Source organism: Pinus tabuliformis, chromosome 8 (genome assembly GCF_031772625.1).
Source record: "Pinus tabuliformis cultivar Carrire ecotype Pingquan chromosome 8, CPIR1, whole genome shotgun sequence".
NCBI lineage: Eukaryota > Viridiplantae > Streptophyta > Pinopsida > Pinales > Pinaceae > Pinus > Pinus tabuliformis.
Window position 1 is genome coordinate 803,340,273 of NC_142294.1, and position 25,663 is coordinate 803,365,935.

Sequence of the window (25,663 nt, forward strand, 5' to 3'; positions counted from 1 at the left end):
CTATACACTGCTTCAAAATAGACTTACTTCATTTATTGGCCTAAATGTCACTGTTGTTATATTTACTACTTGTCCAAAAATACACAAACCCACTTTGTCAAGAATGTTGTAGTTAATGATGAAGACCCTGATCATTTACAAATATATTCACTTTTGTACATATACATATCACTTGTTCAAATAACGGTACTTATGTCACAGTTTTATCACTTTCTCATCAATGAACAATCAATGCTACATTTATAGATATCATTGCAGTGAGATAGTTTTGTACGTGACTGTTTTGGGATATCTAATTGCTTTAATGTATACTATATGATTATGTTATTCTTGTCTTTGTTTAATGCCTAACAAATCCATACTTGTGTATATAACTCACCAACCATATACTCTCTCTAACAAACAAGGATTCATTGAATTTATTTCTGCATTCAAACTACTATTAGCAACACATAATCATGGTTTACTGATGCTTCATTTAAAGACTTCCTTGCACAATGTTCTTTTTTAATTGAATGAACTCTCATCATTCTGCCATCGTTATACTCTGCATAAGTGACTTCAACACATTTGTTCTTAGTCTACCATCTAGTTATCACACCCTGCTTCTATTTTCTTTATCGATTTCACTCCCATATGCATGCTATAGGTCAATAGTACAAATAGTACTTGGGACATCACCCCATCTAACCAATTTCTATTCAACACAAACAATTTTAAGTGTGTTTACCAATGCTATAGTGGATCATAAACTTGACATTCTACATTGTATTATTATGCTTACGATCCATGCTTAATCATTCATCCTTAGAGTTTGGTTGCTTAATTAGATTTGCAACATAGCAATGTTAGGATGTTGATGTTGTCGACTTCACATACTTAACCATTTCATGTCCCTAAAGGTGAGTGACCACACCGTTTTCTTGTGGCCGATCAATTAGACTTTATTTCAATAAGTTCAAAAGGAAAACATCAAATCACAGCTTATGATCCCTATTTCAAGTGAAAAAAAAGGCGTTCTTAATTGCTTACCTTAGAGCCAAAGGCTGCACATAGGTATCAAGAGATATCCTTCCTTTTTTTTTACCTTTTTTGATTACCTATTCCACAAACTTTAGATCCTTTGCTATTTTCACAAGGGTCGTATTAGACTTTAGATCAAGATGATTTCACATTTCACTTTCATACTTTGGGTAAGAGATCAATATCTCTTTTTATAGTCTTTAGGAGGGGCTTTAGAAAATATATCATTGGAAGAATATTAGGGACATGGTTGCCTTGGAATTTTGACCTTTAGTTGGATTTAATTAAATTTCTTTTGATTTAAAAAGAAGCTTTAAGGAAGCAACAAATTCCTACTAAAGTGATTTGACTTTCTTATTTAGAGGGATATTAGGATTTAAATTCAAACCTTGTTGATTTGAATTTAATTTGTCTCCCTTTTTTCTAATAAATATTCTTTTTAATTCTTTGACTTATAGCTTTAACCCTTAATCGTTGGTAAATATTAATTCATAAATGATCTTTATAGGAATAACTATTTTATTCTATAGTCAGTGATCCTACAAATGTTTGACTTGACCAAGATGAAGGAACCATATGGTCACCTTTTGGGGTTTTCCCCCAGACGCTAGGGGCTTCAACTTCAATAACGAATATCTCTCAAAATGTGAGGCCTCTTGGGGTGTACCACATATCAACAGAAACATTTTTTCGAGAAGAAACTAATGACATAGATCTTCAACCCAAACTCAATGATTTGACCTACCAAAAACCCTTGACAAAGTCAGGGTACATCCTCTGTCCAGGGAACCCAAACCCTAAGACTTGAGTTTTAAACCATCCAACAGTATAACTGTCATCTTGATGTAATCTGAAAATTACTAAGAAACGTTCATTAACCATTTGACATCAATGATGATGTTTTTAGTCAAAGTGAAAACCAATCAACTCCATGGGTTGACATCAATGACAATACCATCCGACACAGAATTTTGGATATTACAGTCTAAAATGTGAGGTACAGTAGGATGTTTGAAGTGCGAGGTATAGTAGGAATTCTGAAGTCTGCAAGTAATACGAAGGTGATTAGGTTTGAAGCAAAAGGTGCAACAAGTACAACTAAGCACAATAGAGGAAAGAGGAGTATAATCCAAGCTCCTCTCTGATTTGTTTATGGGTTTATATTAATCTCCACCGAGCCTACTTACAATAGAAGAAGAATACACCGAGTTTACTTCCAACAGAAAAGAGGAGCACAGTGATATTACCTCCACCAAGTTCACTTGCAACAAAAGAAGAGGAGCATAGTCCGAGTTTGCTTGCAGCAAAAGGAAGGCCGAAACAAGAAGGTACAATTTAGAAAGAAGGTTGAGATAAGAAGAAGGTAAAATCTAGAAGGGGGGCCAAAGATTTCAAGCTGAAGAAGGTTGGAAAAGAAGAAGAGTCAAGAAAAGGAAAAAGGGTAGAAGGATGAGTGTCGTTTTCAAAGGATCTCATCAAGAGAATTTGTGTTTTGGTCTTGGAGTGGCAACTAGGTCAAGAGTCTTAGTCTTTGTATTTGTCAATTAGAATCTCTATACGAAGAATTTGTTTGGCCCTGGCTGATAGCCTATATTCTGTGTCCCTTGTCTCTTTATGGTTTATGCATTGGTGCTCGTTTGATGAAGAACACTAATAACCTAAGATAAAAGAAGATCCTAATCTAAAGTAAAAAGTACTCACGAGCAATTACTAATAGAAGATAAATCTCTTAATTTCTATGCCCTAGATTTCTCAACACCCATGGCACTAGAACTTTGCATGCTAAACAAAGTAAACTTTTGATTCTTAAAAATATCTACCAGATTTTAGGTAAAATTGACGAAAAAGCGCCCGGAAAAAAGGCCATTTCATCTATTAGTTAGAGTACGTGTATAATATTTCATAGTTCTATATTTAGAAATATTTTTATTTTTTAATTATATTTATTAATTAAATTTATTAAATTTTTATATGTTCATTAATTATATGTTTTAAAATATCATGGTTACAAATATGAATGATTATTATTATTTAAATTTATTTTAATGTGATATGCATATATGAATTTTTTCAAAAAAAAAAGTTTGTAATTCTATTACTAAAAACAAAATTATAATATAGCAAATTGAATTGAATTAATTTCTTATTTTTATTACTTTTTATTGCTCTTAATTGAACTGAAATTATTATTATTTGATTTAATGCTTTATTTTACGGACATTACAACTCTCTCATATTGAGACAACATTTAAATATTTACAACCACTAGGTTGTCTACCCATAATGAGTTGTAGAATACCTCTCAATGCAGAAATCATAAAGATACCTTTTGATTTGCTTTTAGAGAGTAAGAATGGATTTCAAGCCACTACAAGGTAGGTGGGGAAAACAATGAAAAGCATCAAGCTATCAAATTCAAGTAGTTTTTCTCGAATTGGATCAAAGTGGCTCGTAAAGACCAAATACTCAACATTAACGAACTTAGGGACCAGGAAACTTGAATGTATTAGAAAAGGACATGAAGATACCTTTTGCAAGCACAGACCTTGGAAATGAACTCTAAACATGATGCAAAGAGACTCCTATGTTGGTGGGTACCCATTGATGCAAGAAAACAAAAGATGCAAAGTAGGATTCGGTATCTCACTCTTTTGGCCACTCGCTCTCCATTCTCCTGTCAAAATTTCTGATCATGAGCTTTTGTGGTGGTAACAGTCATAATTGGTCTATTGAATTTTGGCTGATAAATCCCTTTCATTTTCCATAAGAAAATAGAGGCTTATTGCAATGCTTCATAGACAAGAGGAGTCTAGTCAATAACAAGCAACAGTACGTACAATCTCAAAACCTTCAACAATACTTTAATCTTCAACCTCTGTAGTGAAAAGAAGCTCATTGCTACTTGTGGCTGATAAATCCCTTTCATTCTCCATGAGAAAATAGAGGCTTATTGCAATGCTTCATAGACAAGAGGAGTCTAGTCAATAACAAGCAGCAGTACGTACAATCTCAAAACCTTCAACAATACTTTAATCTTCAACCTCTGTAGTGAAAAGAAACTCATTGGCAGCAACGAAGTCTGCCTAAATAAGAATGAAACAAACCATCTTGGTCCTCAAGAAAACTCAATGAAGGACCAAATTCTGGAAAACTATTCTGAATGCTCTGGAACTCATATGAAGCCACTAATCCTACAAAGTGCTGAACTTAATAATCTTCTTGTAAAGTTTATTTCATTGAATAATAAGCCCTACCGCAAATTCAGAATATATTAGGAGCCATGAACATGGCCTCAGATTGTTCATTTGAATAGAACATATAGGGAATAAGGATAAGAATATTGAAATCTCAGTTGCAGAAATCTATCTCAACAGAGAAAATAAAGGATATAAAGAAGATTAAAATACAAAAATAATTACCAGTTGATTTGATACATGAAGAAATAGATAAGCTGAAACAACAGAGTAACAAAAAGGTACAGCTAAAGAACATTAGTATACAAATGCATAGTTAATCTGATCTTTCGAGCTCTCTATATTGGCGTTCCCACTCTTTAGCATCATAGTCTTGTTCTGCAAAATCTTTCTCAGAACTATATATGATGCGATCTGCCCCAATGACTGTCCGTTCAGCCATAGCTCGAGCACTTTCAATCTTTTCATATCATGAAGATTAAAACAATATTAGAGCATGTAGCTAGTCATTGAAAAAATTGCACTCAACTATGATATGACCTAATTAGGAATAGGCAAATATTCATAGTGGAATTGCAACACATAATTTGTTAAATACACACTAGAAATTGGAAGGCTATTTTATTGAAAATACTGGAAAGCACATTCCTCCTCTGTAAACAACCATTTCATAATAAATCTGAACTATATATACCTTCTGCCTAACAGTTGGGTCTGGCATCTTAAGTGCAAGAGCTCGTTGTTTCCTTGCACGGTTCCTTTCATCAATCTCCACATTTTTCTTACGAATAAGGAACCAACGTGATAATGGAATTGCAAAAAATGATGCTGCATAAATCTGCACAAAACAAATTAGCAGTTTCACAGAGACAAAAATGCAGCATATCAAGTAAACACACAATGATCAGAGTGAGTTTCCGAGCTATAGGTTCATGTAGTTTTTTATTTCCATGCCATGACAGATAATGTCCTTACAAAATGCTGAAAAGGTCGAAGCAAAAGAGAGTATTTCTTAACTCTCCACGTAAAAAGAAAAGTTTTATCCTAGTTCTACAGGATCAGGAAATGTAAGTGTGCAGTGCATCAACTCCACATGAATCAAAATAAGTCCAGCCTCTACATATAAATGACGAGCATGCCACTTCTCTTCCTTGAAAATACCCTTTTAGTGCTGTTCTCTTCTCACATCCATGGCACTTAGGACAAATCTTTGGTGCATTCAACACACTTGAAAGCAAATAATAAGCATAGATCATGTACATAATAATATTATGAAGAACAGTTACAAACATGGAAGCTAAGAACAAGGTATAAATAGAAATGTAACCCACCTTTACAAAGTATATTAACACATTTAAACAAACAAAACTAAAAGTTTCTGTAATCAATCATCATTTTACAGTATTGCAAGTAAGGACCTGATCACCAGTTCATGCCTGTGATATCCACATCCACATTGCTGTGCTGCATTGCAATTAAGGGCTTGAATTGCAATGCAGTACAACAAAGTGTAGCATGAACCAGGCCTATGACATCTGCAATCACACTAAGTGCAACTATCGATATGTCAGATCACCATATGATGACTAGTTCAGAGTTGGATAAATTTGAGATTTACTTGGCCCATCTACATGATATATGACGGAATTACAATCATTCACGCAATTATAATCCATTGATAGAAAACTCACAACTTGAACTCAGCAAACCAAAAAAGGGAAGTCAACTTGGCAACTCAGCAATACCTCCACTTACTAAAAAATTTAAAATTTTATTGTCAAGGCATAAAATTCCCCTATAAAAAGAGGCATGGATCTTCATATTTTTTTACTGAAGAATAGAGTTAGATGTTTGAACAGTTTCAAATTTGCATTCTAAAAGCTATGTAGCACAAAACTTCTAGGAACCTGGTGTTTTGGGCCATACAAGTACCTGAAACTCCAAAACTTGGGCGAAATTTGACCATCATGTAGTCATCTATGAGAGTTAATATAGACTTGTTTTTCCTTCTAAATTGTCATCTATGGGTCTCATTCCCTTTTTTCTTGCAAGATAATGTGTTATTTACTTATATATATATATATATATATATATATATATATATGACGTTTCGGATGACGTTTCCATTTTTGGGAGGTGACGTTTCTAAACGTACCTGTTTCAGAAACTCCAAAACGTTTCGTGCAACTTAGTCTAAAAGTATTTCTTTCACATAATTAAAAATAAATAAATTAGAAATCTGTTCATCTAGCAGAATCTACACAACAAGCATTTCTGCTACACTAAACACAAACACAAACACAATCAAAATTAATAGCTATTAGTCATTAACTATGCAACAAATGCAAATGTGTGTTAATGGCATGAGCATTCAACACCTTACAATTATTTTTGGAAGACATACTATAGCACATCATCCTTTATGGTGAATGCATGTACAAACATTGAAACATGTGGATGAGGGTCTGCAGGTTTTCTTCATTCACAATGCTGCTGAACATAGCTATATTTGCTTTTATGATTAAAATGCCTCTGAAATACCAATCCATATTGTTCTGTAATTGAACATTTCTGTATTTTCTCTGCCTTCTTTGGTCCACTCAGTTCAGGCCACTCCCTAGAGGACATTCAACCTCTGTATTTGTACATGCATGATGGTTGGCAATGGCACACCAACTCCTCCTCTACTTCTTATGCATAATAATTTTTCTTTCTCCGTAGAATAGAACCAATTACTATTTTTTTTCTAGGGTTTATCTTGTGTTGCCACTTTCTACTTCTCATATTTCTTTGTACTTGTTTTTTGTGGCTAAGATTTACGGTTTTATCTTCGGCAGTTCCATATTACCAATATGACTTGTACCTTCTATTCCCATCTAACCATTTTGACCATTTGATGACATTGATATGATTTTTTTTCCCTTCCTTCTGCCAACTGTTTATCTCAAAATAATTATTTTTGATGGACTTCACATCTTTACTGTATGTCTGTTGGGCTAAAGAATTTATGGAAACTCATTATGATTTGGTCGTTTTGACCAAAATGTCATCTTGCATCACCAGGTTGGGTCACACTCACAATAGGTGACTCCTATTAGTGAGATCCATAGTACATGAGTTAATTAAGCATACTTTTATCAGTGCCTTCTAGATCATGGTGAAAACCAAAGCCCACACAACAAAATCCATAACTCAGAAAATGCAACACTGAACAGGTCTCCAAACAATTTTTGGTTGCCAAACCCATCCAAAGGGGACTTCCTAAACACATAAGTGATGATGCTTCTTGTTACAATAGGCCAAACTGTTTTATCATGCATAGCTGATATCATAGTGGCCAAAAGGATCCACACTAGACTTGGGACATAAAGCTAAGTGGCAGGAAACACCTAGTTTGGCAGTGTACCAGTACTCAAAATGACTGGAAATGCCAAAATGGGTATGGAATGGGTTTGAAATAGTACTGGCCATACAATACAGCTCTTCCAAATCAGGAAACACCATGCGGTATGCATGATGGTGTTTCCAACCCATTTTGACCAATTCTAGTGACATTTTGGGGACCATTTAGAAATTTCCCAGGCCACCGAAGTGCCTGCGAGGGGCATGGGACCCATATTAAAATATCACACTGCACTTGCCAATGACCCTTTAAAACAAAATAGATATAGGGGATTGGGCTTTGAGGATTTTTTCACCTTGGTAATTAATGGTAATATTAAATTCTTAAAGTAAATGGATATAAAAGGTAGGATAAAGAGAATATTGACTTTATAGAAATGTTAAGATAAAGGAGAATGTCAACTTTTACTTACTTTTTCAACATTAATATTAATTGTTTCAGGATGTTTAACAATCTTTTCAAGTTTGAACCTCATTGCACTTCAGATGGAGAAAGTAAAATTTCATATCCCATTTAGGGTCCAGCAGACTAAATATTTTTTAGGGTTTCAGGGTTGGCAGGATTGTAGTGTTTCCACTAGATTCTATCATGAGGGTATGAGATTGGCACTAGTCAAGACCACTAAGCTATGGGATTTTGCATCCCATAATCATCTATAGGAGTTAATATTGACATGATCTCCTAAAACGTCATTTATGTGTATCATTAGTTTTTCTTGAAAGATATGTACTACTTAATATATATGTTTTAACTCCCCTAAAATGGTTGTGGGGGATAAATGGTATATTAAAACACACACACATACATTCATATATAGGAGTTAAGATAGACATGATCTCCTAAAATGCTAATTATGTGTGTCATTCTTATTTTCTTGCAAGATATGTGTTAACTATTACCCACCAAAAGTGGGTGCCCCTAGGAGAGTGTTTCTTCTATTCATCTTCTTATAGACACCTTGTAGCCGATGTGATGTACCACTTTATCTCCACCGCCTTGCATCAGTTGTATGTTTCCTTGCCCATTTGTTAGGGGCACATGTTAGAAGGTGGGCAATCCGACCCAAAAGGTATGTTTTCCATTGTGCAATTGGGTGCTTATGCTTGTTTCTCATTTTGACATTTTTGCATGGATTATTGGGTGACATGGATGAAGGAAGGACTTTGACCATGGTTTTGTTCCCTCACCTTAAATGGGGGGGTTTGTTGATTTTCTAGTTGCAAGGTAAACTAAACAATTTTCTTCCAGATAACTACTTCTAATGATACATTTTTGACTTCTTAGTGCATTCAAATCATCAAGCAATTATACTCGAGAAAATTTCAACAATTAACATTAAGATCCATCAAGCAATAAAATCACAATAAGACAATGACCAAGAGACACAACATTACAGTGGGAAAACCCCACTCCAAGGGGGAAAACCCAAAAACCTTTCCTTATAAGAATTGTCTAATTCATCCAATTTGTACATCAGATTCATTCAGTCAAGGTAGCATACCTTTGATAAGATCCTTAACAAGACATCAAAACTGACCAACAAGATGACCTCCCACAAGTGCCAAGCCAGCCCTTTAATATGTCAAGAAAAGAGTCACAAATCTGCCCTCCAAGGTCAGCAACAAGGGCAACTTCAGATCACAAGCGGGCCAAAATTCGGTTTTTTTCCACAGTCAAGATATCACAGAGAATATGCTAAGGACTTCGCATCAAACACAAAAGGAAGCTTCAAGAACCTACACATCAATTCATCTTCAAGTGATAGTCTCCTAATTTTCAGCCTCTCTTTGTTCTTCTAATTTTGGTCTCCTCATGTAATATCCCCAATTTTGTGAGTATGGGAATTTTGTCTAATTTTGGTGATATCAAGTAAAGGGGGCAAATATTATTTTGGAGAAAGGTGCGAAGTATTATTTATTGGAGACTAGTGGAAAATTATTATTTTATTAAAATGGAGGCAAAAGTCCCTTAGTGGAGAATGGCCCCCACCAATAAAATAATAATAAAAAAAAGGAGTCTAGAAGCACGGGGAAAAATTATAAAAGGAGGATGGACTCATTTGCTAATAATCTTTTGACTATTACATTTCACCTTTCATCTTCTCTTGGGGCTGTTTAGCACACGAAGAAAAGTGTTGTTTAGAACCAGGAATTCCACGTCTACCTTCAGTGATCTTTGAGTGTCACCCTAGGGGAGTAATAAGGATTCCATCTAAGGGCTTCTCTAGGAGCTACATTGCATACTATTTCTAGTTGGAGCGTGCTTCTCTTAGGGCGCATAAAGAAATTCGAAGGGGCTGAGAGAAGCTAGCAGACAGTGGAGTTTTGGCCAGAGAATTTGCAAAGAATTATCCATAAGGAGGACGAGTTTTCCCTTGGGGATTTGCGGGGTTGAGTGTGCTGCATTTTGGAGGACTGAATTTATCTATTCCAAGGCCTGCACAAGGGTTTACTGGCAGCTTTTGTGCACTTGCAGAGACTCAAAATTTGAGGAGCATTAGAGTTGGGATCTGCTTGGTGATTGAAAGGATAAATTTGTAGGGGTTAGGCAGGATTTCTTGGAGGGAGATTTGGGCCAAATTCAGCAGTATCTAAACTGTAGGGCGTTTTCTGGCCAAATTGACCAATTTACACTTGTTGGCGGTCACCAAGGGTTAGTGGATTCAGCCCAAACCCTTTCTGGGTTTTTGTGGGTTTGGTGAGAGGAGGCTAGGATTAATTTTACAGAATTTTCTAAGTACTTCTAAGGTCAGAATTCCTAGTTCCATTTGGCATTTAACAACATAAATTGTTGGAGGGCGCAATTTACCCCAGGACCATTTCCACCACTTGGGTGTTGAAGAATCTAGGGCATGCATAATTACATTGATTCTTCGCTACATGATAACAATTTGTGAAGTGTTTAAACAATTTATCTTAGCTTGATGTTTACTTCATTATTAGCATGTGTATATTGACTTCATCAAACTGTTATCAAAAACAAAAGAGACAAGAACACAAATGTTTGGCTATCTGCCAAGGCCAAAACCTCTCCCTCTTGGAGAGGAAAACCCATGCATAAATTCTTCTTATAGATATTCCATTGACGAATACCAAGACCATCACCCTTGACACATTCTGCCTCTCCAAGACCAAGACATCAATTCCTTACTGCCGAGATCATCATCATCACTGCTACCATGCTTATGTCAACACCCTACTGCTGCATCTTCACTTGTTGTTCCTTTCGTTGAGATCATCATTGATGTACATTCACATCAGTGCCACCGAGATCAAGTTTGTGAGATCATCTTCTATACCACCATTCACTGAGTTATGAGAGTTATATTGAGATCAAGAATCATGATCCTATAACTATCATAAGACTGTATATAAGAACATATCACAGAGATCATTCCTTGTCATCAATATATATACAGTGATCACCATCATATGTTGCGTCTATCTTGAACGTTAATATCATTACAGATCTGATTGGGAGAATGTCGAGATAGTATATGAAATCATCATGATCTTCTATACCATAATAGTTATGTCGAGAATGTAGCCCTACTGCTTGAAGCCTTAACCATTGCAAGCCATTATGCCGAGACTGCTACTAGAATACCACCCGGATCTACTTCATCAATGGTATGCCGAGATGGTATAATCAGTATGACGAAACTGTGTGCTACCATGGGATCACTGTGATCCTCTCCATCAAGACTATAGGATCCTCAATGCCATCATAATCATGCCGAGACTATTTGTGCTTGAGAACACATTCATTACTGAAACTTTGACTGTGATTATCGAGATCTTTCTTGTTCTAAATAAGTCGAGACTGATCATGCTCTTGTAGGATATGCGAGGTCATTACAATTGAGACTGATGGGATCCCCAAGATATGTTACATCTGCATTTGATTGTGTCATGACTTCAATACACCGAGACTATTACCCTCGTGAAGGAGACAGAGCACCAAGAACGTATTTGCGTGGACACTGTCATGCACAACGTAAAATTACTACACTGTAACCTTACCCTTTTTCCACGCGAGATATCAGAGATATATAGCGAAGATTCTTACTGTGATAATGTGAAGTTCTTCTGCTTGCGTTTCATACCCATCCAAGGACGTAGACAAATCCGAGTTGTGTGTGGACTTATGTGGATGCCTTGATGGGGTATTTATAGTGGTTCATGCTCCTATTTTGAGTCGACGTTATCAAGTGAAACGTTGTGACTATTTCTTCTAGCCAACATGACTTCCATTTATCCAATTAATTCTATTTTGGAGCCGACATGGTGATCTCTTTGTTGTTTTGCTTGCAGACTTCGGTGTGCTTGCTTTTGGAGGATTGATCTTGGTCTTGGAGGGCTGCTACATACTTGTATACATTTCCATAGGCTCATGAAGAGCTTCTTTACACATGACATGACTCTTTGACATATAAATAAAATCCTAAAGACATCAAGAAGAAATCTTTTACCTAGTGACACTTCTTGCTCATGAAACCCATGTAGCAAGGCATAATTTTTTTTTTTTTATTACATCATTTACAAAGATCATGTCATTATGAAGACTGAACCTAGTTACACTTTATTCAACATTGGGTCCGTGAGATATTTCTGGGTTTTGTTGGAGCTGGTGTGGAGAGCCTACATTTAATTTTGCAGATTTTTTGGATTAGATTTGAGGGCCAAAATTTCAGTTCAACTACAACCGCAGTGGCAACAATTTTCTGGGCTAGCGCGGAATCATGGTGGGGAGCTCATCTGACATTTGGGCAGCTTGATCATCACCTGGGTTTGGAGTTGCTTGCTATAGCAAGCCCTGATTCCTCTTTCATACTCATTTGTACTCTATTTGCTCGAAAATAAATAAAATGGCTCAAAGTTTGGTACATTTCTTCTTGCATTGTGATTTCCGGCGTATGTGTTGAATTTCGTAGTTGTTGTCATAATGCATGTTTTTGTTATTCACTTAATATTTTCATTAGGAATATTACAATGGTATCAAAGCCATAATTTTGGCTCAGCCTGTGGAAAACTCTTCACTTTAAGACAAGACCAGAATATAATATAAAAAAAACTAAGAAATCATAGAATCCAAAGAAAGGTTAAAATCAAAAAACATGGCAGTAACCTTAAATGAGGTGGTTAGGATGCAACAAATGATGATTGATGTGGGGAAGCAGTTGATTCATACCACAATTGGGAATCAGGACCATTCTCAATTATACAACAAATCCACTGTGCCAAAAATTATGGATAATGCATCAAGCTGGCAAGACATGATTGCAACTGATGTGGAGTTATTAGCAGCAAATTGGAGGGCATACCAATCATTGGGACATGGCATTCAGGTGTCCCTCTCTTTTTGGGAGTTCTGTGAAGAGACGTGTAAAAATCAGTGGGCATTCAATGGAATTATGCCGGGATGATGAGGGGGATTAAGGCAAAAGATGAAGGAGTAGTTGAAGGGGCCATGGTTGGCAAAGAGACAATTGAGCATACACCTATTGATGAGATGTCATCCGTTCTTGAGGTATCCATTGATGAGGTATCCGAGGTTGTGATTGAGTACTCAGGTGATAGTAGCACACCACAGGTTGATGAGGGCCCGATAGGTACAGAGTTATCAGATGATAGTCACTTGCAGCTGATTGGCGAGCATGTCTTGCGTGTTGGGTTATCTATGGAGGAGCAGTTGGAGGGCCATGTTGAGTCCATGATGGAGAAGGATGTGCAACCATCCTTTGGGCTAGCCATTTATGAGGGGCAGCATAGAGACCACACATTGGGATTTCAGCACAGTTTGTTTCAGAGGCACACTGATGGGATCTACAGTGTTATTAGCCCACCCTTATGCATTGGATTGAGGGAGGCATAGTTGTCTAGACATACCCGAGGGGATGGCCAGGTTAGTAGGACTGAGCGACATGAGCCGAGTATGACACCACATTAGCTTGGAGGGCTTGTTCCTTCCACAGGGGATTGTACATAAATCCCTCCTTTGGGATTGGATGGCGAGAGGTACTGAGCTAGTACTATTGGAAAATCAAAAACGCAGTAAAGATTTTCTCGATCTTGATAATTACTTGTGATGTTACTTATTATTACAATTCTTTATATCTTCTTTCTTTAGTTCATCAAGCAATTACCAAAATAGCAGCACATAAAACAATGGACACAAGATGTAGACACATGCCAGGGAAAAACTCCCTTCGAGGGGAAAGCCCAGTCAAAGTAATTCTTCCTTTCAATAGTATTCCTTAAGAATATTCACCCTAGACCTTGACCAAACCTTCCCTCCACACCAAGTCAACCTCTAAAAGATTGATCTCTTCCCAACAATTTCGACTATGCAACAACTTGCAACAGCTCACGGTGTTCGACAACAGTCCAAGTTGGGAGACTTTGTTCTCCCAATCCAGAGCACAAAACAAAGAGAGACCACCACCAAAATTTCAATTTTCCTTGAGTCCTTAGACTCCCCCAAACTCACATTCACTTTGGGTTCTCGACAACAAAATTTCCCAGCTTCCTACTTCGCACTTCTGCCCAGCAAACAGATTTTCACACTTCTGCCCAATAGAGAGAGAATGAGAAGTGATGATCCAAATGAATTTGTAGTACTTCCTTTTATAGGCTTCTTGTGAGGTAGAATAGGTCCCTAAGGCCGACTTGATCTTCTCTTAGGCCGACATAGTGTGGAGGTTCCATAATTCATATTTGACTCAATACTAAACCTTTTTACATGATTCAAAAGCCCAAGAAGGGTCTCTTTAAATGTACAATAATTCTATAGACCCAGAATAAATCCTAGAAGTCCTCAATGGAGACTTTGACCTAAAACATGGTGACCCAAGCATGAAACCCATGCTTTAATAAGTCACAATAATAATAATAATAAATCTTTTCTTTATTCTTTTGACAAGTACATTACATAATGACTCAAGTACATTATTGAAGACCGAACATAGTTACTTTTTCCAACACTCCCTCTTAACTAGGGAGGTATTCATAATGTACATATACAATGGAAGATCTCAAACTATATGAGCCATGACGAACTTTAGGCACTGCAATGCCATGGACTAGATTCCTGACCACGACAATCTATCCAACCAATCACTCAACAATTTAGGCATCGCAATGTGAAGTAGGAAGAAAAATGTATGATTGAGGAATCTTTTGTCAAAGATTCAATTGATAGTCCTACTATGGAAAGTTGAGAAGCAACATTTGTTGCCTGGAAGACTCTGAAGGTTTGTAATTGGTTATGTACATGCAAAAGTATATTATTGATTAGGGTTGTGTTTATACAAGTGAATCTCTCGAAGGAAGCATGTTGGTTACCAATCAGTTTGATTGGGAGAGATTGGTCATTCTTGATCTGCTGGATCAAGGGGTGTTGAAGCTTTGCGAGTGAAGCATTTCTTGGGGAGACATTTGGCTGTCACTTTGTGTTGATGTTTGAGCCCCTGAAGTTGGAAAGGTGGCATTGGTCATTGAGCTCTGACACGCACCTGGATTTTGGGTTGGTGGTTAGCAAGTAAGCTTAATGGTAATTGATGGATGGTTGGTGCCCTTGTAGATGTCCCAAACATGAAGACTACCAGATAACGAAAAGAAGTTCATGGCATCGTGAAGAGGAGTTCTTCAAGTAGTTGGTTGTCCCATCATCTCCACCTGAGCAGCTGTTGTTGGTCCCTAATTAAGAGGGAGCTTGGAAACAAGTTTCTTACTTGGAAGAAACTTGGAATTTCCTAAGCCAAGAGGGAGCTTAGGTACATTCATTCCATAGGAATGAGTACATTCCTTTATTGGAATAGATATGTCCTCCCTAGTTAAGAGGGAGAGATAGACACATCATTATTGTCTTCACTTGGGGAGACAGAAAGGAGGATTGTGTAAACATCTGACATCTGATGCTCTTTGAGGATGAATTAGGGCATCCAAGATAAGATAGTCGTTGACGGCCGATATTCTTTGAGAATTGCGAATCCAAGATAAGAATAGTCCTAGTGGAACACACCTTGAGAACCCGGGTGGGGTATGTTCCGAGAGAGACAATGATGAGGGTATCTATACATCTTTGGTCTCGCCAACATTGTGCTTAGATCTTGTGAAGAGATAGGGTTGTTAGTCAAGGCTATGCTATGTAACAATGTTGGTTGATATGATGCTAAATAGATGGGTTACCAATCCGACTCTTCTTATGACAAATTATTTAGATTGAGAATGACCAAGTACCATTATGAATACCTCCCTAGTTAAGAGGGAGTCTTGAAAAGTGTAATTGGGTTCGGTCTTCATGATGACATGTGTAATTGTGTTTTTATGTAATTGATGAAAAGAAGAAAAATAAAATCATTATTGTAATGCTTGTCTCATGGGTTTCATGAGCAAGGAATTTTATTTTAGTGATGGCTCCCATTGAGAGCCTTTAGGATTTGTCATCTAGTCATAAAAGTCAAATTGAGTCTATGTCATGTATGAAGGACCCTTCTTGGGCATATTACATTTTGCATGAGAAATAAAAAGTATAAGAAGGCCCCCCAAGACCAAGACAAAGTCACCTCCTTCAAGTTGGCTTCAAAAGAATAATAAAATCTCTCAAATAGACACGTCGGCTCATCTCCAAGTCATGTCGGCTTATTATAGGCTCCAACAACTATAAATAGGGCAGTTCAGATTTCAGTTAGAGACATAATTTCAGAGCAGATTTCGGTGGTCATCAAGTCTGCAATTCGGTCAAAGTTTAAGGCAGAAGAAGAAGTGTGAAAAGGGTCAAGGAAGGCAGCCTATAATCAATGAGTAAAGGGAGAAGAAGATCGAGTTATTTCAGGATTGTTTTGGGCTTTGTTTTGTCACACATGCGAAGTAAGGAAGCAACATCTATTGCAAAGGTAACCAAGAATATTGTTGGAGGATCCAAGGTTGGCAAAGTCACTTATAGAAGCAGAAGTCATTAAGCCGAAATATGTGAGAGAGTATCCCCTCTAAGCGAAGAGGTAACAAGCTGTAGAAGTTGATTATGATACTTCTCACATGTTGCAATTAGGGCCGAAATAAGGTACAGGTTTGAAGCAGAAGTAGGACAATGTTGAAGGGTAGCCAAGAGGGAAGAAGAAGCAGGAGGTTGACAATCTTCAAGGATCTCATCAAGGGAACTTGTTTCTTGGTCTTGGAGTGGCAAATAGGTCAAGGGTCTTGGTCTTGGTATTCGTCAATTGTAATCTCTATAAGAAGAAGAATTTGTTCGGGTTTTCGTCTCAAGAGGGAGAGATTTTGGCCCTGGCTGATAGCCTATATTCTGTGTCTCTTGTCTCTCTGTAATTTATGCATTGGTAGTTGTTTGATGAAGAAGAACACTAACAACTGAAGTAAAAGAAGACCCTAATCTAAAGAAGTAAAAAGTATTCACAAGCGGTTACTAATTTAAGAGAAATCACTTAATTGCTATGCCCTAGCTTTCTCAACAGATTCAGCCCAAACCCTTTATGGGTTTTTGTGGGTTTGGTAAGAGGAGGCTCGGATTAATTTTACAGTATTTTCTAAGCACTTTTGAGGGAAAAATTCCTAGTTCCATTCAGCGGTTAGCAACATAAATTGTTGGAGGAGAGCGCTATTTACCCGAGGACCATTTTCACCACTTGGGTCTATGAGATATTTTTGGGTTTTGTTGGAGCTAGTGTGAAGAGCCTATGTTTAATTTTGCGAAATTTTTGGAGTAGATTTGAGGGCCAAAATCTCAGTTCACCTACAACAGCAGTGGTAATAATTTTTTGGGCTAGCGCAGAATCATGGTGGGGAGTTCATCTGACATTTGGGTAGCTTCATCATCACCTGGGTTGGATTTTCTTGTTGTAGCAAGCCCAGGTTCCTCTTTCATACTCATTTGTACTCTATTTTCTCGGAAATAAATAAAATGGCTCATAGTTTTGGTGCATTTCCTCTTGTGTTGTGATTTCTTGCATATGCATTGAATTTCTTAGTTGTTGTCATAGTGCATGTTTTTGTTATTCACTTAATATTTCCATTAGGAATATTACACCTTATTCATCTTCTTTCTTTCGCTGGAACAAAGATATTTTTAGAGATGATTGATGCCTTTTGGTAGAGGAGAGATCACATATATATAGTCTCCAACAGTAATCAAATGGGTGCCTCCAAGGGGCCAGTCTGACTTGATCTAGGAAGGCTGACTTAGACACATGCGGGGTCATAAACTAGTAAATATAAATTCAAATTTTTCTCTTTTGATTTTATTAATGAAAATACTGACCGAAGCTACCATTTTCCAACAGGGTTAATCTTCAATCCTAGTCCTGTGGGATTTCCCTTATTGGCCTATGGCTTTAGGAAGGGCACTACTTGGGAAACCTTGATTTTAGTAGTGTGGTCCCATTTTCCCATTCAATATTTATCACTTCCCTCCACACATTACAAGCCCTTTTTCACTATTTTCCTTCTCCAGGTCCACAGACCACTAGCACACCCCCCCCTCCTTGTGCACATATATGGGCCAGACCTAGAAATGTTTCCCCAAAGGTTGATGCAGCTAAAATAAAGTTAAAGCATATCATGGCCACATGCAAGAAAAAAAAGAAAAAGAAAATCACAAAATGCAGAAAATGGTTCAGGCATTAATAATAGCATGTGGGAAAAATCCAAGCATAAGCTCTACCCCTTATCATTATGGTCATCACCCTGGTTCCTAAAGCCACTGATTGCCCCATCACATCATAAAAGGAACCCATGCATGTCCCAACCCCTAGTGAGCAATGAACTGCCCCACCTTTAAGGGGGTAATAACTGCTATACATCGTTCATAAACATGCTCTCATTTCCTGGAGTTTCGACCAATAATATAAATAAAATTTAAGAAAAAGCAAAAGGAAATTAAAAAGGGGTGGAAAAACAAAGGTTGGGGTTACTAATGGATCCATGATTGCTATGGACTTCCTCATTATCACTACTCCTTGGCACATGGCATTTGTCTTTGAGACCCCTTTATCCCCATCCATTCCATCATTATTCATATGCAACTACAGATTAAAGGATGTACCAGGGACAAGCCTTTCCCCTAAGGGGGTAGGAACACCTAATAGGATTGTCTATTAGCCACTCCTACCTAGGGAGGTAACACTATTATGTGATCAAAGCCCCAAATTTGGAAGAGAAGCCCCATATGAAGTCTCAATTTTCCCTTGATTAACAAACTTGGTTCACTTAGATGCGCTAATGATTAATTGTACCTAATGGTGAAGATGCATCATAGGACATTGTGTGTGATTCGCAGGTGGCTTGTATCATGGCTGGACAACATAATTGGAGCCCAAGTTCACTAGAGGAGCATTATGACACCCTAAAGGTGAAGCGTTGAGAGCAATGTTGCAGGACATGCCCCGCCCCCAGATCAAAAGCCAGATTTGCGGCTCGTACGGATTCGTGGGTGATCTAGCGCCGGAACCATGGTTTAGAAATCTGGAACCACGGATCGGGCAAGAGAAAACGATTCCTAGTCTGTGGGAACCATCTGGCCTGATTTGCGGTTCTGCACGTTCGAGCCGCAATGCCGGGGCCGGATCACCATGTGGATCCACTATGGATCAAGGCTAACTTCGGGCGGATCTCGAGTGGTTTCGTATGCCGTCGATCAGTTCCACGAGGTGGACCCACTAAATTGATTTTTTTTTGCTTAATTGTGGATGGGGGTGCGTTTAGCTTGGGTTAGGAAAAGAATGAGGGGAATAAAACTCCTTATTTCCTCTCATTTCCTCACTCTTGTATTTTTCGAGAGCTTGGTGAAGAGAGGAGAAGAGAGCTTGGAGAAGAGAGACTTGAGGAGAGCTTGGAGTAGTAAAGGAGGAGCTAGGAGCAGTGAAGGAGGAGGAGTTTGGAGGAGTGAAAAAGGGCTACCATCTACAAAAGCTAAAGAGGTAAGTGCAAACCCCAAACTCCCTCATTTTTCTATCATTGTTTTTGTATTTTTTCTCCTCCCTCTCCTACTCTTTCCCATTCTTTCTTCTTGCTCATTTAATTGCAGGTTGTCCACCACCTATATTCATATTCCAAGATGGTGTTCTTTTGGCTTCTATGTATCATTTTGTTGAACAAAGAGTAACTAGGTTCGGTCTTCATAAATGTAATTTTGATCTTTGTACTTGTAAAAGAAAAGAATTATTATTTTTGTAATTATCAAGAGCGGATTTCTTGCCCATTTGATAGGTCAAGCACATGTTTGAGTGCTTCTAGGAAAGTCAAACAGTCACTATAATTATTGAAGACCCCTTGAGGGCATGTTACACTATGTAACCTATGTAATTATGTCAAAGATATGTGTCAAAAGTGATCCTCCAAAGCAAAGACAAGTCTCCTCTTCAAGTCGGCTCAAAGAATGAATTTTGGTGCACTTAAAGTCAAGTCGGCCTCACTAGCTCAAGTCGGCCCAAAAGGAGGGACAAACTCCTATATATAGGGCCATTCGACCTCACAATTAGACCATCAAGTGATCTTTGAAATCAACGAAGAAAAGAGGCAAGAAAGAGGTGCGAAAAAGAGCAAGAAAGGTGCTTCTAGGGCAGCGAAGAAGAGAAGAAAGAAATCTGAAGTTTTGGGACTGTTTTAGGGTTCCTCTCGGTCATGCGTGCGAAAGAAAAGGACATTCTGCTGCTGCAAAAAGTCAAAAATTTCTGCTCTCCAAGAAGTTTCAATTGGGTCAAAAGGAGGTCTCAGATAGGTCTCTGTATCAAGTGAAGTGGGTCCCACCTCAAGCAAAGGAAGGGAGCAAGCTAGAAGGGCAATCTTGTGCCATAATCAGCGACACGTGCGAGAAGAAATCGGACCTGAAGTAGGGTAAGAGGATCAACCTCTCAACTCAAAAGTATCTCTCAAGGAAGGTCTCATTCCCTAGCCTAAGTGTCAAGGAAAGGGAAGATAGCCAAGCGAAGTAGAGAAGGAAAGGAAGACTCCAAAGAAGAGGTCTCCAAGGAGACCTAGGGTTTCTACAGTTGTTGAAAAAAGAGCCCTCAGTTGCCGAAAGAAGTGTGAAGGAAGAGATCGATGTGCAAAGCAGAAGAAGGCATTGATTAAAGGACAAAAGGAAAAGAGATTGTGTCTTCTACTTGGAGGATCCACTGGTCAAGGGTCTAGGGTTTGGCATTTGTCAATTGAAGCTTCAATAAGAGAAATTTGCAGAAGGGTTTTCCTCTCTAGGAGAGAGAGGTTTTGCCCTGGCTGAGAGACAACATCTTGTGTTCTTGTCTCTTTTGTTTTTGGTAACTGTTTGATGAAGAAAGAGATCACACAAATAATAATAAGAGAAGATTGCATTAATAAGCGAAAGTAAAAAGTGCTTCAGAAATAGTTATCATCGCTAGAAGAATCTCATTATAACCTAGATGCCCTAGATTCTTCAACATGGTATCGGAGCTAAGGTGACACATCAAGGAAGGGCATCTCAAGAGCACATAGAAGATTGAAGCATTAAGAGCAAGACGCAAGGGCACACAAAAGTTGAAGCATTAGATCTACAAGCAAGGGTTCCATATCCATCAAGATAGGGAGGATTACCATCTCCTCTCCTAGATCCATCAAGAAGGACTACCATCCTAGGAACAAAGAAAGAAGAAAGCCTTCCATCTAAAGGCATCCACAAGAAGGCTCATCCAAGAAGGGTTTACATCAAAGACTCATCATCTTCAAAGGAAGGTACTCAGATCCAGGCCCATCATTAAAAGATCTCCATATCTACACAATGAGAAGTTATCATCACCAAGCAAGTCTCTCATAAGGCACCTTGAAGGAAGCATCTTGAAGAACTCCAAGATCTAAGAAGTCAAGTCATCAAATCTTCAAGGAGGCAACTATAACTCTTCATCACCAACACTCTCAAGTAAGTATTTTTATGTCCTCTTTTGAAAATATCAAAATGTCTCTTTGCAAGGAAAGCAACAAATTGGTTGGGACTACTAATTTCCTTGCATGGAAAAAGAGGACTGATCTACTTCTCAAAGAAAATGAACTTATGGACTACATCAAAGGGAGTGTCACTATTTCTACCAAGGAACAAACTCAAGCCCTAGAAAAGTTTAATAAGGATGAAACAAGGGCTCAAAGGATTCTAATAAAATCCATCAAGGACCCTCTCATTCCTTATGTTTCCAAACTTGAAACATCTAAAGAAATATATGATAAGCTGGTGGAGCTACTCTCAGTTAATACAGTTGGAGAAGTGACATCGTTGCGTAATGAACTATACAAAATGAAGATATCCAAGGAAGAAGGAATAGCTCCCTACTTCATGAAGGTCTTTGAGATGACAGACCAGCTGCAAGAACTAGGAGAAGTTATGTTAGACAGAGAGATGACAACTGTGGTGCTCCATGCATTACTTGAGGAATGGGGCAACTTCACATCAAGTATATATGCCAAGAAGGAAGCTACCCCATTGAATGAACTTTGGTCCCTATGCAAAATTGAGGAGACTAGACTCAAAGCCAAAGATGATGTGGGATCAAAGGAGCAAGCATTTGTTGCTATGGCCAAGAGAAAAGGAAAATTTGGCAAGTTTGGTCCACAAAGAAAGGGTAAAAGAGATATGTCCAAAGTTCAAGAAGTTCCATAGGGATTGTCCTAAGTTTAAGAAGGTCAAGAGGGATTGTCCTAAGTTCAAGAGGGATTGTCCTAAATTCAAGAAGGACAACAATAAGAGAAAATAATAAGAAGCCCACATTACCCAAGAGGTGAAAGAAGAAGATAAGAAGCAAAAGAAGGAGGACCCTCCAGATCTCTACTATGATTGAGATCAACTTCTTCACATAAGTCTTCTTTAAAGTTTTGGGTATCATAGGAACATGTAGCAGTAGGATAGAATGCATGATTTATGAAAATGCCATCTTCAGGAATATAGGAGCATTATGTAGAGATGGCTCAGATAAAGATATTCGTGTAGGAAGGATGTAGTCATTGAATGACCTCATCAATGCATAAAGGAATGATCATGATCAGAAAAATCATCTTAGAAGGCCACTATCATCAACAGGAAGGAACATTTGCAGATGAGGACTACAAGGGTCCTCCGACGGAACCTTCAATAGAAGGTCCATGACTTTCAAGAAAAGCAAATGTCTTGGTAAGAATTCCACTCATGGGGATTCAAGAAAGGATCATATGTAGGCCAGGAAAGATGTAGCTAAGAAAAAGAGATTGAGGCAATCTCAATCTAGGAAGTTGTCAAAGGAAGTTGAGATGATCAAGGAAAGAACTAAGATGGGGTATGTATGCATCTGTGTTTTTAGTTAAAGTCATGTCATCATTTGTATCAATGAGCATGGAGAATTGCTCTGGTAACATGATCAAGTACGGGATAGATCTCTTTCATTGAAGAAAATGCACGAAGGCATGGTTCACTCATTTATAAAGGTCAACATAAGAAATGTCCTCATATGGAGTATGAGGTGGCTGACAAAGAAAAATCTATAAAGAAGCATATGAGATAAAGAGATCAGGGATAAGAAGATACCATGGACACTAGGAATCAACATTCGACAAATTTGTTGAGGCATCTCTTGGAATAAGGCATGAGAATTCTGACAAAAGAAGAAAAAGATCAGAGGGACCCTTGACACCTGGAAAGGCCTTGGAGATGTGAAAATGCAAGATGCTGAAGATTCAAGCCAACAAGATCTCATGATGGAAAGCCATCTCGTAAGGTACTATTTGATTTAATGCTATGCTTTGATTTCTTGAATAATATCTGGATAGGTTCATGCAGGGCTACTGCAACAAGGGCTGTAAGTACAAGTACAACTAGCATTCATGTGGTGGATGGAAATTCCTGGAAGAAACATGATGAGGAAGAAGAAGCCATATGACGGAGGTGTTATGAATAAAATATATAAATAATATAAATATAAATAATGAGGATAATTGTAATAATGATTAGTTAATAATAATTAGTAGTTAGGTTGAAGAGGCATGTCTAAATAGGACATGACTCTCCATGAAGAGACGCTTGATATATAAGCAAGCCTCTCATTCTTATTCATATATTTAATATAATATTTATATCCTCAATGGATAACTTCATATTCCAAATCTTTTGGAGCAATTAATCTTCAGAAGGAACTTTGTTCGCTTCATTGGTATCAGAGCAGTTGATCCTTTGGCCGCTTCACTGCTGCACAGAGCTCGTTCTCCGGTCACCAGCCCTTGGCCATCAATCGTCATCAACCTTGTTGTTGTCATACTCGTAGCGTTTCGCTACACATTGGGAGATTTTCCATTTTTCAGGTCTTTGGCCGCTTCCAAGTCAAGAAGAACAATAAAAATAAAAGAACAACAAAACAAAGAAAAAATTATATATATTAACAAAAAAAATATATCTGAAACAAAATTAAAATTATATATATATAAAAGCCAACATACCTGGTTGTGCACATAGCCACCACTTTGGTTGCGCACAACCACTAGAGCTCGAACCGTCTATAGCCACGTCTCCACTCTAAACCGCCAACCCTCCAGACTATATATATATATATATATATATATATATATATATATTAACAAAAAAAATAAAAAATCTGAAACAAAATTAAAATTATATATATAAAAAATCCAACATACCTGGTTGTGCACATAGCCACCACTTTGGTTGCGCACAACCACTAGAGCTCAACCTGTCTATAGCCACGTCTCCACTCTAAACCGCCAACCCTCCAGACTATGCGTTGTTGTTGTCCCGATTCCCCAGACCTTGAAAAACCTTGCGGCTTCCTACTGTCCATTGTCCCCTCACTGCTGGCAATAACTGTCACCCTGCAGCATAAGTCCGTCTAGTCCAAACCAGTCCTTCACTTTCCACGCATCTGGTCAATCCCCCATCGCTGCACGACCTTACATTCGCCCCATCCCCTGTCCATCAAAACTATTGTCCGTCGCACACACTTTCGCTGCACATTCTCACATCCCAAGCGTCCCATAGTCGCTCCATTTGCTTGGCCTCACAGCCGTCACACCGCCGTACTCTCACAAGTCGTCCCACAGTACACGACATCGCCACATGATCGGTCTCCTCCCACGACAACGTTCTAGCCCCCACCTCGACCTGACACACTAATCCGTTGTTCCGTTGACTATCAAAGGGTCGTTTTAATTGTGAATGCCAAGATTCTGTGCCATAACCCATAGCTCATGTCGTTTGGAAATAACTCGTAGCCTTTTGAAACATTGTATTAAATTTGACATAATACATTGTTATATAAAGTTATATGTTATAAATATACACTATATTATATAAATTTAATATAGTTATATATTAATAGATTTAAAAATAAAATAAAAAAGATATATATATATATATATATATATATATATAAGTCACCTGACACGGGGATTCGGGACACGTAGGATTCGAGATTCGTGGTGTCGGATTCGAACACGCTGACCCCCTGGAACAGGACACGTTACGACATGTTATATATTATTTTATTAAATATATATATATATATATATATATAGATATATATTAAAAATTAGATATTATCATATTTCTTACACAAATTTTAATTAATGATATAAATTTATTGATTTCAAACATAAATCTTCATCTATAGCTATTAGCATGCATAGTACATACAAAATTCAAATACATGTCAATCTATTATCTATTTCTTATGCTTGGCCCTCTTGCCACCACGAGAAATGTCTAATTTTTTAGTCTTGTTGGAAAATCAGGATCTTTGTCATTAATATCACCCTCTAAGCATTAATATCCAGAGGTATCTTTGTCATTACCTCTGTATCTGTATAGGGATCTTTGTCATTAATATCACCTTTTAAGCATTAACATAAGATAGAACAAGCATAACATGTCAAGTCAAGATTTTGTTTGAGTAATGCGTACATTTTTAAGAGGGTCATGATACAAGAGTTCGACAACCAATGTCACTAACATCAAGGTACATAGAGGGATTGGTGCTCTTGATTAAATACGAGTTCCATACCCTAATACATGACAAAATTCAATGGAAACATTGCAATCCCTGAAT

At 37.7% G+C, this 25,663-nt stretch overlaps 1 protein-coding gene across 3 annotated transcripts in view; it reads right to left on the minus strand.

Annotated features, from left to right (window-relative positions):
- Positions 1–4,225: 4,225 nt before the first annotated feature.
- Positions 4,226–25,663, minus strand: part of LOC149238023 (Iron-sulfur cluster biosynthesis family protein) — a 279,175-nt gene continuing 257,737 nt past the window's right edge. For 2 of the 3 annotated variants that reach the window (XM_089372897.1, XM_089372896.1), the window contains 2 exons: positions 4,912–5,055; positions 4,226–4,677 (listed from right to left, as the gene is read on the minus strand). In XM_089372897.1, the coding sequence (XP_089229023.1) occupies positions 4,515–4,677; positions 4,912–5,055 (307 nt within the window). In that variant the 3' untranslated portion in view covers positions 4,226–4,514. Of the gene's footprint in view, positions 4,678–4,911; positions 5,056–25,663 lie in introns of those variants that run through there. The other variant, XR_016246361.1, reaches the window with a different exon arrangement.